The sequence below is a fragment of the Eubalaena glacialis genome, chromosome 19 (assembly GCF_028564815.1).
Source record: "Eubalaena glacialis isolate mEubGla1 chromosome 19, mEubGla1.1.hap2.+ XY, whole genome shotgun sequence".
Classification (NCBI taxonomy): Eukaryota; Metazoa; Chordata; class Mammalia; order Artiodactyla; family Balaenidae; genus Eubalaena; species Eubalaena glacialis.
This window is the reverse complement of record NC_083734.1, coordinates 20,855,433-20,868,432: the sequence shown is the minus strand read 5'-3', so window position 1 is coordinate 20,868,432 and position 13,000 is coordinate 20,855,433. Positions and strand designations below refer to the sequence as shown.

The 13,000-nt window shown below is 43.6% G+C and overlaps 1 protein-coding gene and 1 pseudogene across 1 annotated transcript; both read right to left on the bottom strand.

The window, feature by feature from the left end:
* LOC133080761 (C-C motif chemokine 7-like) lies at positions 1–1,489 on the bottom strand (annotated as a pseudogene).
* An 8,766-nt stretch (positions 1,490–10,255) lies between these two features.
* LOC133079749 (C-C motif chemokine 2) lies at positions 10,256–12,110 on the bottom strand. The gene is made up of 3 exons (XM_061175393.1): positions 11,982–12,110; positions 11,110–11,227; positions 10,256–10,727 (listed from the first exon to the last, which is right to left on the bottom strand). Exons 1-3 carry the CDS (start codon positions 12,055–12,057, stop codon positions 10,622–10,624), a joined length of 300 nt encoding a protein of 99 aa, XP_061031376.1. The 5' UTR covers positions 12,058–12,110; the 3' UTR covers positions 10,256–10,621.
* Positions 12,111–13,000: the final 890 nt, after the last annotated feature.

The window sequence follows — 13,000 nt, the reverse complement described above, 5'->3', positions numbered from 1 at the left end:
TCAAAGCTTTGGCGTTTGAGTTTTCTTGTCCTGACATCCTGGACCCATTTCTGCTTGGGGTCAGCACAGACCTCCTTGGCCAGTTTGGGCTTGAAGCTGTGGAGGAGAGACGGCACAGTTAGATGGGGAGCCTTGAGTATTCAGGCCTGGGAGTGTAACCTACTGTATAGGAAACATGTCTGGCCCAATAATCTGGATGAAGGAGCTGCCCCAGGGATGGAGGAGGAAGAAGGGGCCTTAGGAGAAGCAGCTGCCTTTGCTGGTCCAGGGGAAGCCATCCTGGCTCCTGGATGAAGGAACTGTAGAGCTGAACCAATGACTGGACAGGACCTGGGAGGGAGAAGTCTCTTTATTTTCTTGAATTCAGTTTTCTCAATGGAAAATTTCTAGGATTGGATTAGAGATGGTTTAAAGCATCTCCAACTCAGTCTGATAATAACCCTATCCACTGCCCCGGGGGAAGAACTCAGGACCGAGGATTGAACGTGGGTGGTCGTGGTCCACTCACATCACAGCTTCCTGGGGACACTGGCTGCTGATAATTCTTCTGTAGCTCTCCAGCTTCTGGATGGGGATCTACTTATTGGTGAGTCTGTAGTAGCAGGCGGTTGAATGATTAATTCCTTCTGAGTGAAACAACAAAAGAAAGGCTACTTAGACTGTGTTCCGGGGCTTTCTGTTTATAAAGTAGAGAACCATAGAAGGAGGAGTCAAAGAAAAGGGAAACTGCCCATCCTAAACCCAGTGATCTGCCCTTTGAGGTGTTCCTTAAACTCTCCGTCTCACTTGCATGTGCTGTAAAGTGGGAGGGCACCATCACCAAATGAGAGGAGAAGAACTGACGGCAACTCTGGGCTGACATGCTTGGAGGGGCGAATAGAATATTACAATTCCTTAGGGCAAGAGGACCTCAGGTATGGGTCCTCTATTAGGCTCCAGCCAATCTATGCCCAGTCATGAGTTTTCCTGATACCCACTGCCTCTGCAGAGATACGTCTCTGGAGTCCAGATTCTGGGTCTCCTCCTTTGCCCGCCACCATATTTGGAAATATTCTGCACACCCACTGGTACAGACCCTCTCTCTTTGATATCCTGGTCCCCAAACACTGCTGAAAGGAGCCAGGGTAGTAACTGCACTAGGATCATGTTTCCAGAGCTGGAGTTCTGGAAGGAGCTGAATTTGGTGTCCACAGCTGGAATTCCCATCCTGGCTTTGCCCAGGAGCAGCCGTGCAGTCAGGCTTATTCCTTATCCTTCTCAGACTTTTCCGATCTTGTAAAAACAGTTGTTAAAGTGAGAGTGTGGATACCTTTCTGCTCTGAAGGCCCATCATGACCTAGAGATGGGGTGATGTGCTTCAAAGGGAAGAAGAGGGGGGCTTGCGTGGCTGAGCGAGCACCTGGGTGCTGAAGGCGGCTGTTGTGAGCGGTAGACACAGGAGGACGACAGAGACCTCTATGATGGGGGGTGAGGACTTGAGCTTCACCATGGCAGTTGCTGGTTTCTGAGTTGGTCTCAGCCTCTCTTCCCCTCTGGTGGCTCTGCCTACTTTTTATAGAGAGCACACAGGAATAGGGAGAAAGTCAGTGGGTGAGAGGCCCTTATTCTTCTGGATGAATCACTGGATGGAGTAATAAATCGGCCGAGCCATCACCCTGCCCTAAGGAAGCTGTTAGGAGATAGAGAAAAGTGTGAGTTGATGCTGGCCTGTTTTCCTTCTAAGATCAGGAGCGGTAGGGGAGGTAGGGGCTATACCCAGTCAGACCACAGGATGTGACCTCTGGCTGTTATTAAGCACTCTGCTTTTTGAAATAAAACACTTTCTGCAGAACAAGGAAGGAAGTAGGGATACCAAGGTCAAGGAGATGAAAGGAATTTCCCCATTTTCCTTTTAGGCTCCCGGGTGCAAGGCTAGGGAACATAGACCACGTATCTTAATGTAAGGAGTGTAAAAGAATTTGCAGACACGTTTTAAAACCACTGTTTTAGCTTTCAACCTTACACTGTTGGGTGTGATATTAGCTGTGGGCTTGTCATCTATGGCTTCTATTATGTTGAGGTATGTTCCTTTTATACCCCTTTTGTTGAAAGTTTTTATCATGAAAGGATGTTGTATTTCATCAAATGCTTTTTCTGCATCTGTTGAGAAAATCGTGGTTTTTATCTTTCATTCTATTAATGTGGTGTACCACATTTATTGATTTGTGTGTGTTGAACCATAGTTACGTCTCAGGGGTAAATCCACTTGATATGGTATAAGATCCTTTACATGTGCTCTTGAATTCAGCTTGGGATATTTTGAGGATTTTTGCATTTATATTCATCAGGAACATGGGCTGTAGGTTTCTTTTCTTGTAGTGTCTAGCTTTGATATCGGGTAACGCTGGCCTCGTAAAATTAGTTTGAGAGTGCTTCCTCCTCTTCAAATTTTTGGAAGACTTTGCGAAAAATTGGCATTAATTCTTCTTTAAATGTTTGGTAGAATTCATCAGGGAAACCTTTTAGTCCTGGGCTTTTCTTTGTTAGAAGATTTTCGATTGCCTATTCAATCTCCTTACTTAGTATTGGTCTGTTCAGATTTTCTATTTCTTCATGACTTGGTTTTGGTCGGTTGTAAGTTTCTAGGAATTGATCCATTACTTCTAGGTTATCTAATTTGTTGGTGTAAATTGTTCATGTAGTCCCTTATGATCCTTTGTATTTCTGTGGTATTGGTTGTAATGTCTTCTTTTTAATTTCTGATTTTATATTTATTTGAGTCTTCTATTTATTTGAGCCTTCTTTCTTCTTTTTCTTAGTTTTCTCAGTGTAACTAACTGTCAACTTTTGTTTATCTTTTCAAAAAACAAAAACCAACAGCTCTTAGTTTTGTTGATCTTTTCTGTTGTTTTTCTGGACTCAGTTTAATTTATTTCTGTTCTGATCTTTGTTATTTCCTTTCTTCTGCTAGCTTTGGGCTGAGTTTGTTCCTCTTTTTTCTAGTTTCTTAAGGTGTACAGTTAGGTTGTTTATTTGAGATCTTTTTTTTTTTTTTTCTTGATGAAGGCATTTATCACTATACACTTCCCTCTTAGAGTGTTTTTGATGCATCCTATAAGTTTTGGTGTATTGTGTTTCCATTTCTACTTGTTTCAAGATTTTTTTTTTGATCTCCCTTTTGATTCTTCATTGACCCATTGTTCAGGAGTGTGTTGTTTCATTTTCATATTTGTGAATTTTCCAGTTTTTCTCCCGTTATTGATTTATGGTTTCATACCATTGTGTTCAGAAAAATACTTGGCATAATTTCAATCTTTTCAAATTTGCTAAGACTTATTTTGTTATCTATAATATGATCTATCCTGGAGAATGTTTTGTGTGTGATTGAGAAGAATGTGTATTCTGCTGCTGTTGGATGAAATGTTTTGTATATGTCTGTCAGGTGCATTTGGTCTAAAGTATAGTTCAAGTCTAATATTTTCTTATTGATTTTCTGTCTGGATGATCTAGCCATTATTGAAAATGAGGTATTTAAGTCCCCTACTAATATTGTTGTCTATTTCTCTCTTTAGATCTGTTAGTATTTGCTTAATATATTCAGTTGCTTCAATATTGGGTGCATATGTACTTATGATTGTTATATTCTCTTGATGAACTGACACCTTTATCCTTGTATAATGACCTCCTTTGTTTCTTCTTACAGTTTTTGGCTTAAAGTCTATTTTGTCTGATATAAGTATAGCTACTTCTGCTCCCTTTTTGTTTCTACTTGCATCGAATATCTTTTTTCACCCCTTCACTTTGAGCCTGTGTGTGTCCTTAAAGCTGAAGTGAGTCTCTTGTAGGAAGCATATAGTTGGGTCTTGTCTTTTTAATCCATTCAGCCACACTATGCCTTTTATGGAGAATTTAATCCATTCACATTTAGAGTAATAATTGGTAGGTAAGGACTTAGGACTGCCTTCTTATTGTTTTCTTAATATATTGTAGTTCCCTTGAACCTTTCTTCCTCTCTCACTGCCTTCCTTTGTGAACTGATGCTTTTTCATAGTGGTATGCTTTGATTCCCTTCTCTTTATCTTTTATGTATCTGCTATAGTTTTTTGCTTTGTGTTTACCATGAGGCTTACATAATACATCTTATAGATACAGCAGTCTATTTTACACTGTTAACAACTTTACTTTGATTGTGTACAAAAACTGTACTCATTTATCCCCCTTTTATGTTTGTTATGTTACAATTAACCTTTTTGTGTATCATGTAACCATTAACAAATTATTGTAGCTGTATTTATTTTTAATACTTTTGTCCTTTAACTTTTGTACTAGAGTTAAGTGTAAAATCATATTACAGTGTTAGAGTATTCTGAATTTGACTATATGTGTACCTTTACCAGTGTAGTGTATATTTTCATATAACTAATTAATGTCCTTTCATTTCAGCTTGGAGAACTCCTTTCAGCATTTCTTGTAAGGCAGGTCTAGAGGTGATAAACTCCCTCAGTTTTTGTTTATCTGGGAAAATCTTTACCTTTTCTTCACTTCTGAAGGACAACTTTTCCAGGTAGAGTGTTCTTGGTTGACGCTTTTTTTTTTCTTTCAGCACTTTCACTATAACATCCAACTCTCTTCTGACTGCAAGGTTTTTGCTGAGAAATCCACTGACAACCTTATGGGAGTTGCTTTTTTAAGTTACAAGCTTCTTTTCTCTTGCACTTTTAAGATTCTCTCTGTCTGATTTTTGACTGTTTTATTACAACATGTCTTGGAGAAGATCTCTTTGAGTTTGTTTGGGAACCTATAACTTCATGAACTTGAATATCCAAATCTCTCTCCAGATTTGTGAAGTTCTTAGCCATTATTTCTTTAAATAAGCTTTCTGCCCCCTTCTCGCTCTCTTCTCCTTTGGGACTCCAATAATTCACAGATTGTTTCTTTTGACGGTATTCAATAGATCGCAAAGTCTTTCTTCACTCTTTTTACTTCTTTTTTCTTTGTTCTCCTCTGACTAATAATTTCAAAGGTCTTGCCTTCTATTTCACAAATTCTTCTTGGTCCATTCTGCTGTTGATGGCATCTATTGTATTTTTCATTTCATTCATTGTATCTCCAGCCACAGATTTTTTTTTAAATGATTTTCTATCTCCTTGTTAAACTTATTTTGTTTGTGTATATATTTTTTGACTAATTTTGTTGAATTGTCTTTCTCCATGTTCTTGTAGCTCATTGAGATTCCTTTAAACGGACATTTAAAATTCTTTTTCAGGTAAATAATAGATCTCAGTGTCTTTGGGTCAGTTACTGGAAGATTATTGTGATGCTTTGATGGTGTCACGTTTCCTCGACTTTTCATGTTCTGTGAAGTCTTGTGTTGCTTTCTTTGAATCTGAAGTAGCAGTCACTCCCTCTGGTCTTAACTGAGTGACTTCAGGAGAGAAATACCTCCTGTCAACCCTGCTAGGGATTTTGAGGTTCTCTCAGAACTTCTAAAAATATGCTTGCTCCATGCTTTAAGCTCCCCTTTGTGGCAGAATTTTTAACTTGCATGCCTTCTCTCAAGCCTGCCAAGTGCTTGACAGCCTCCTTTGCTTTCTCAAGGGCGAGGCTAAAGCTCAAGTAGATCTCTCCGTGAGGCACAGATTCAGGCCGGCTTCCTGCATGTGCTCTCTAGCTGTCTGCCAAAGCTCGCTCTTGTCATTGTCGGGAACACTCAGAGGGAGCCAGCCACAGGTTTCGTGTGTGTGTGTGGGTGAGGCTCATGGAGTGCTGGGGTGCCCGTGGGCCACTTAGGGGGATCTGCAGCTGAGATCTTGCAGGCTTCTCAGAGTCTGCAATGCAATTACTAGGATCTGCATCCTTCTAATGTCTCCCCAAAGTTCGATCTGCTGCTCTCCCAGCCTCTTCCTGCCCCCTAGTCATGTATGTAGTAGGGAATCAAGACTCTGTAAGGAGCAGGAAAGAAATGGGTCTCTGGGGCAGTGTCCACACAGCTGGGGAGCTGGGGAAGTTCACACACACAATCTCACTCTCCGCTCCCCAACCTCCCAGGAGAAAGCACAGCAGCCCAGAATGTCCTTCTTGGCACTGAGCTGTACCACTTTGGGGGAGGGGTAATGCAGGTAACGTGAAACTGGTCCTGTTACGCTCTCCCAAGCATCCAAACTTGATTTTTTTGCTCCAACTCTGTGGTGTGCTGGAACATATCCACTGGAAACCTGGACTTCCACAAAGGTTCTCTCATCTGTGGGTAACTGGCTAAGACACTGTTCTCCAGGGGCTTCCAAACCACAGACAGGAGAGGCTGGTGCCAATTCATGGGCTCCTGCAGATTTCACAGCTAGGACTTCGATCTATATGCTTTTGACCTGATGAATGGGTGGGCAAGACTCCTCCCAGGTCCCGTGGCATACAGTGCTCGATCCCACAGCTCCAAAAAGGCACTTTTGTTCATGGATAGCTGAAAGATTGTTGTTGTTGATGGGGAGATATGAGCAAGGGACATCTTATTTGGTCATCTTACTGACTTCACTCTTCTTTCCATTACTTTTTAAATTTTTTTGTGCTCCATAGTTTCTCGTGTACCATTTTATTTCCTCTTCTCTTTTATTGTATATTTTTGAGTTATTTTCTTAGTGGGCACTATGAGGATTACTGCTATTATTGTAATTTGTAACAATCTAGTTCAGGTTAATACCATCTTAATTTCGATAGTATATGTGAACTTTGATCCTATATAGCTCTCCCGCTATATGCAGGGAAGATGAATGAAGGATCACAGAATCTGGCTAATGCCTATCACCTGCCCCTTCTCTCTCTCTCTTTCTCTGGCTTATTTCTTTTGCCCCAGTCTTTTATTCACCATTATCAGGTGTGTGGGGAGAAGGTGGAAAGGGTGGGCGGGGGGGCAGAGAAAAAAAAAAAAGGCTGCTGTGAATAGAGGAGGGGGCCAGGAGCTAAGGGATGCAGAAAGCCTCTAGAAGTTGGAAAAGGTAAGAAAACTGATTCACCCTTAGAGTCTCCAGAAGGAATGCAGCCCTACGGACCCATTTTAAACATCTCCAGAACTGTAAGATAATATATTTGTATTGTTTTAAGGCATTAAGTTTATGATAATTTGTTACAGTGGCAATAAGGAATGAATACAGATTTTGGTACCGGGAAGTGGGGTGCTGCTATTACAAATACTAAAACATGTAGAAGTGACTTTAGAATGGGGCAATGAGAAGAGGCTGGAAGAATTTTGAGCATGACAGGAAAAGCTTAGGTTTCCTGGAACAGACTGTTGGCAGTGACAGGATATGAATACACTTGGCATTCCCTCCTAAAACAGGGCCTCTTGCCAGTACTTTGTGCTCAGAGATTCGTCATGCAAGGAGCAAGGAATCCCATGCTTAGCTGGAACAACAGCAACAACAAAAATGGATTCAAGGTTTCCTGAAAGTGAGTAGATATGGGTTGCAAAGGGAATGTGAGTAGATTATTTTGGGGACTTGAGCACACGCATTGCCCCGCCCCTAAGCCTCCCCTCTTTCCAGACCCTCCACTTCAAATCAGCCTGGCATTAGAGGGTCTGATGCTCAGTAAGCTGTAGGGTGATGCCCCATTTGCTTGCTTTTCATTCTGTTTTTGCCTCCTGGCATCCACTGCAATTTGAGCGGTCAAGGCTGAGGATTGGAGGAGTGAAGGACGGACAGGGGGTACTGTTGGACCTGGCACGAGGGTCAGTGAGTTCCATTAATAGCTGCCAGTGAATTGTCTGCTAACTGATGTACCAGGGCACTTTGGGAGTGTTCCTTGGAGCTCTGATGGAATCCCTCAGCCAGAATCAGGGACTCCGGATGGGCTCAGGAATCTGGAAGCAGAATCCCCTCTCTTCCTCTTCAGCTCTAGGTTGTAGAAATGAAAGTTTTCCGAAAGACATACCCCCAGATCCCAAAACCTAGGGTCTGCTGGGTTCCTACATGTAATACAACATCATCCCCATTTTACTGATGGAGACTCAGAATACTCAACCTGCCCTAGGTAACAGAGTGAGTCAGTGCCAGTTCCGGGATTAGAACCTAAGTGTCCTTCTGCCAACCAGGGTTCTCCCCTACTGCCAAAGGCACTGCCTGATCTAGCTTGATACAGCAGCCCTCTCCCCACAAGAGTGGCCTCGGTATCTGCAAATTCACCGTGCAGAGTTTATTCACAGGGCAAGATATTTGCTTTCCTTAGTGGAGGAACTGTCTGTGTCTAGGTGGGTCAAATGCCTCACAGGTAGGTCAAAAACCATGCAAAGAGGCTTCCCTGGTGGCGCAGTGGTTGAGAATCCGCCTGCCAATGCAGGGGACACGGGTTCGAGCCCTGGTCTGGGAAGATCCCACATGCCGCGGAGTGACTAGGCCCGTGAGCCACAATTGCTGAGCCTGCGCGTCTGGAGCCTGTGCTCCGCAACGGGAGAGGCCGCGATAGTGAGAGGCCCGCGCACCGCGGTGAAGAGTGGACCCCGCTTGCCGCAACTAGGGAAAGCCCTCGCACAGAAACGAAGACCCAACACAGCCAAAAATAAATAAATTAATTAATTAAAAAAAGAGCCATGCAAAGGAATAGACAACTTAGGTGGACATTCTGGAAAAAGAGGCCTATCCATCTAAAATATGATCCCAGGCTCCTGGGGTTGGGATTGGGAGATAGTGATGGAGAAAAGTGCATTCTGGTTTCAGGAAAAGCTGTCCCCTTAAAATGTAGGTTGTAGAAGGAGCTTCCTCTGTATCTTAAGTCACAGGTCTTCTCCTCCATCTACGATACCCAGCATTTCACTCTGCCCAGCTCATTTTTCTCCGATGTTACCTCTTATACTCCATATTCAGACACTCATCATCTCTTGCCTGGACCATGGCAGTAGCCTCTTCCTTGTCCCTACTTGTCCAGGTCTGCATGAAGCCAGTAAGTTACATTTACTGAAACTCATCTCTGAACCTCTGAACATGGACATGTCCTTCCTCAGTGGCCCAAACATTTCCAGCATCTCCTGTTAACCTATGAGGCTGAGTATTAACTTGCCACCTTGACATTTAAAACCCTTTACTCGGGACTTCCCTGGTGGCGCAATGGTTAAGAATTCGTCTGCCAATGCAGGGAACAAGGGTTCGAGCCCTGGTGCAGGAAGATCCCACATGCCATGGAGCAACTAAGCCTGTGTGGAGAAACTAAGCCTGTGCGCCACAACTACTGAGCCTGCGCTTAGAGCCTATGTGCCACAACTGCTGAAGCCCGTGCATCTAGAGCCCGTGCTCCACAACAAGAGAAGCCACCGCAATGAGAAGCCCGCACACTGCAACGAAGGGTAGCCCCCGCTCGCTGCAACTAGAGAAGGCACGTGTGCAGCAACGAAGACCCAACGCAGCCAAAATATAAATAAATAAATAAAACCCTTTGCTCAACCTTCCTTCCTAATCTTCCCTGTCGCTTGACACAGACATGGAGCCCAATTCTCATCTAATTGGTTTTCTCCCTCCTTGATGGACATGTCATCATCATTTTTACCTCTAGATATTTGGTCCCACTCTTCTCCTTTTCTTTTCCTTTTTCTTTTTTCTTTTTTGGCCATGCCACATGGCTTGTGGGATTTTAGTTTCCCGACCAGGGATTGAAACTTGGCCCTCGGCAGTGAGATCACAGAGTCCTAACCACTGGACCGCCAGGTAATTCCCTCTCCTTTTCTTAATGATCTTGTAATTTGTCTAGAAAAATCTCATACATTCATCAAAGATAAGTTCAAGTCATATATTCTTAATGAATCTTATCGATGGTCATTAAGTCTCTCCCTGATTTCCCAATGTCTACAGTGTCTGTATTACTCCAAGTTGGAGGATTAACAGGAGGGGGAGAAATTGGAGGAAAGTAACACAGTTAGGGGAAAGTTGCAATAGATTATAGGAGATATTGAGGGCAGGGGTCAAGGGCTGTGAGCAAAAGGATGGGGGTGGGTGGGCTGTTGCTAAACAGGTGACAAGGGTCATTGGGATCTGGGCAGATGGTGTCGGGGATTGGAGTGGTAGTGATGAAATGCCTGATTGGATCCTGCCATAAAAATTCTTCTGTAGGCACTCAGATGAGCTCACCCAGTGGAAAAGACCAGAGCCAGTTCACATTCTTATTCTTCCAAAACATGAGCCCCATGCTCTGAAACCCTGCTCCTCCCCCTTCACCAAGATTATACTCAGCTTTTTAATTTCCTTCAAGAAAATGTCAAAAGACAGGTTTTGTACAAAAATATATATATTTTGTTCAATAGTTACATAATATACATTTCCACAATAGCACTTTCAGCAATGACTTAGAATGCAAAACAAAAAGTTTTTTCATTAATCATCCTTGCAAGGACCCTCCCGCCATCCCAGGGGTAGAATTGGGATTCACAGAGGAAAGCAATTTGCCCAAATCTCCATTTAAAAAAACAAACAAAACACTAGTAGTCATGGAAGATAAACTTAAAACATCAATAACTTAAATAAGATTAATATTACTTAAGACATCATGTTTCATATCAATAAAGTTCATACTCTTTAAAATTATAATAAGATAACATCAGAGGGCAGTTAAGGAAAGCTAGAAGAAAACAAACTGTCTTCAGATTCTCGGGTTGTGGAGGGAGTGCTCAAGGCTTTGGAGTTTGCCTTGTCTTATCCAGATGTCTCATGGAGTCCTGGACCCACTTCTGCTTGGGGTCTGCACAGATCTCCTTGCCCAGTATGGTCTTGAAGCTGTGGAGGAGAGAGGGGACGGTTAGATGGAGTTCCGTTGAGATTTCAGCCTATGAATGCAGGCTATTTGCCCCAAGACGCTGCCATGGGAACTTGAGGAGGAAGGCAGGTGGAAGGAGGGAGCCCAGGGCAAGTCAGTCCTGTAGATGGCACAGTTAAAGCCATCCTGATTTCAGGCTAAAGAAACTGGGATGGTCTGAATAAGCACCCAGATGGAGAGTGATGTTAGGAGTAACTTTTTCCCTTGTGGCTGCAGTTTTTCCATTGGGCACCTTTGGATATTGGATTAGGTCATGTAACTCTCTGACTTTACATTTGTGAGCCATGCCCCTAGCGCCCCGAGGAAGAACTGGACCACGGAGGCCTGAAGTGTTAAACTCACATCACAGCTTCTTTGGGACACTTGCTGCTGGTGACTCTTCTATAGCTCATCAGCCTCTGCGTAGAGATCTTCTTATTGGTGAGTGTATAGCAGCAGGTGACTGGGGAGTTAATTGCATCTGGAAATAGAACCACAAAGAAAAAGCACTTTAGGATGGAGTAGGTTCTTTCTGATCTCAATCAGAGCAGAAAAGAGGAGTATGGAGAACACAAAATGGAGTCAGGAGTGGAGGTAGAACTGCTTAAATCCCAATACTTCTGCCTATGCTAGAATAGCATACAAACTCAGTTTCCTATGCTCTAAAATGGGTATATAGCATCGATAATGAACTGAGGGAAGGGAGCTCTGTTAAAACTAAATAACTTTTGGAAGTGCTGTTAGGAGGAGCTAATAATCCAAGTTATCAGGGTCAGGGACCCAACAGCTGTGGGTCCCCTTTAGGCTCCAAGTAATCGATGCTTGGTTGTGAGTTTCCCTGGTACCCACTGCCTCTGCAAAACTGAGTCTCTGGAGTCCAGATTCCAGGTCTCCTCCTCTGCCCTCCACAGTATCTGGAAATACTCTGCCAGAGAACCCCCTCTCTTTATATCCCAGTCCCCAAATGTTGCTGAAAGGAGCCAGGGCAGTAACTGCTCTGGGTTCATGCTTCCAGAGCTGGAGTCCTGGAAGGAGCTGGATTTGGGGTCTACAGCTGGAATTCTCATCCAGGCTCTGCCCAAGGGAAGCTCTGTGATCAAGCTCACTCCTATGCCTCTCTGACTTTCCTGATCTTGTAGTTAAAGCGAGAGTGTGGGTACGCTTCTGCTCTGATGGCCCATCATGACCCAGAGATGGGGTGATGTGCTTCAAAGGGAAAGAGACAGGGGGCTTACCTGGCTGAGCGAGCACCTGGGTGCTGAAGGCGGCTGCTGTGAGCAGTAGACACAGGAGGGCTGCGGACACCTTCATGTTGGAGGGAGAGGATTCAAGATTCAGCGTGGGAGCTGTTGGTTTCTGGATTGATCTCAGCCTCTCTGCTCCTGCAGTGGCTTTGCCTGCCTTTTATTGAAAACCAAGAGGGTGGAGCAATGGGAGAGAGGCTGGCCCAGGGCAGCATCATCCTCAATGAATGACGAAGTGGAATCTTGAAAGTGCTGAGCAAGTGAAGCACCCAAGGACATTTCCAGGAAGTAAGAGAGAGAAGTGGTAGGTCAGGACTGGGCACTTTTTCCATTCGCAGCTGAGATAAAAAGAAATGGGACGAGCAGGGTACAGTTATATCCCGAGAGACCACAGACATAAACCAAATGGTTTATTCTTAAGGATTCCGCTTTCTCTGAAGTGAAAACTCTGCAGAAAAGAAAGGAAGCAAGGGAAAGAGAGGTCATAAGGACGATGAAAGCATCTCTGAGCTTAACCCTGGTTTAACCCTGGTCCACCTTCAAGCAACATCCCAGGGGACCTTCAAACCAAGAAAGGGTCCTGAAGTCTTGGCAGCCTCCCCGAACAGCGTATTAAATCCCTTGGCTCTTTAGAATGTAGGATGGTGGCACAATGGAAGCTTAGCCAAACTATAGGGTTTTTTTAAACTATAAAAGTGAATTCTAGAATCATCGGATTTAAGACTTGGAAGAAGCCATCTAGATCATGTAGTGCTGCAAAAGAAATTTTCATGTAATACTAATGCAGTTCTTACTCTGTGCCAGGAATATTCTAAGCCCTTTACAAATGCCAAGTCTTTCAATTCTCCAACCCCATCTAGTAGGTATTGTTCATTCCCATTTTATAGCCAGGCAACCAAGATACAGAGAAGTTAAGTAACCTGCTTGAGTTCCCCCAAGAAGAACCCAGTGTCTTGTGCTGTCATGACTAGGACATATGAAAGGGGCACATTCTCCAGCTGGCTGTCTGG

Bases quoted from the DNA above. Each gene is read 5' to 3' on its own strand.
- LOC133079749 (XM_061175393.1), bottom strand. From the start codon at position 12,057: ATGAAGGTGTCCGCAGCCCTCCTGTGTCTACTGCTCACAGCAGCCGCC. The intron at 11,228-11,981 runs GTAAGCCCCCTG...TTCTATTTCCAG, and splicing joins CCAGGTGCTCGCTCAGCCAG to ATGCAATTAACTCCCCAGTC. The intron at 10,728-11,109 runs GTGAGTTTAACA...TCTCCTCCACAG, and splicing joins TGTCCCAAAGAAGCTGTGAT to CTTCAAGACCATACTGGGCA.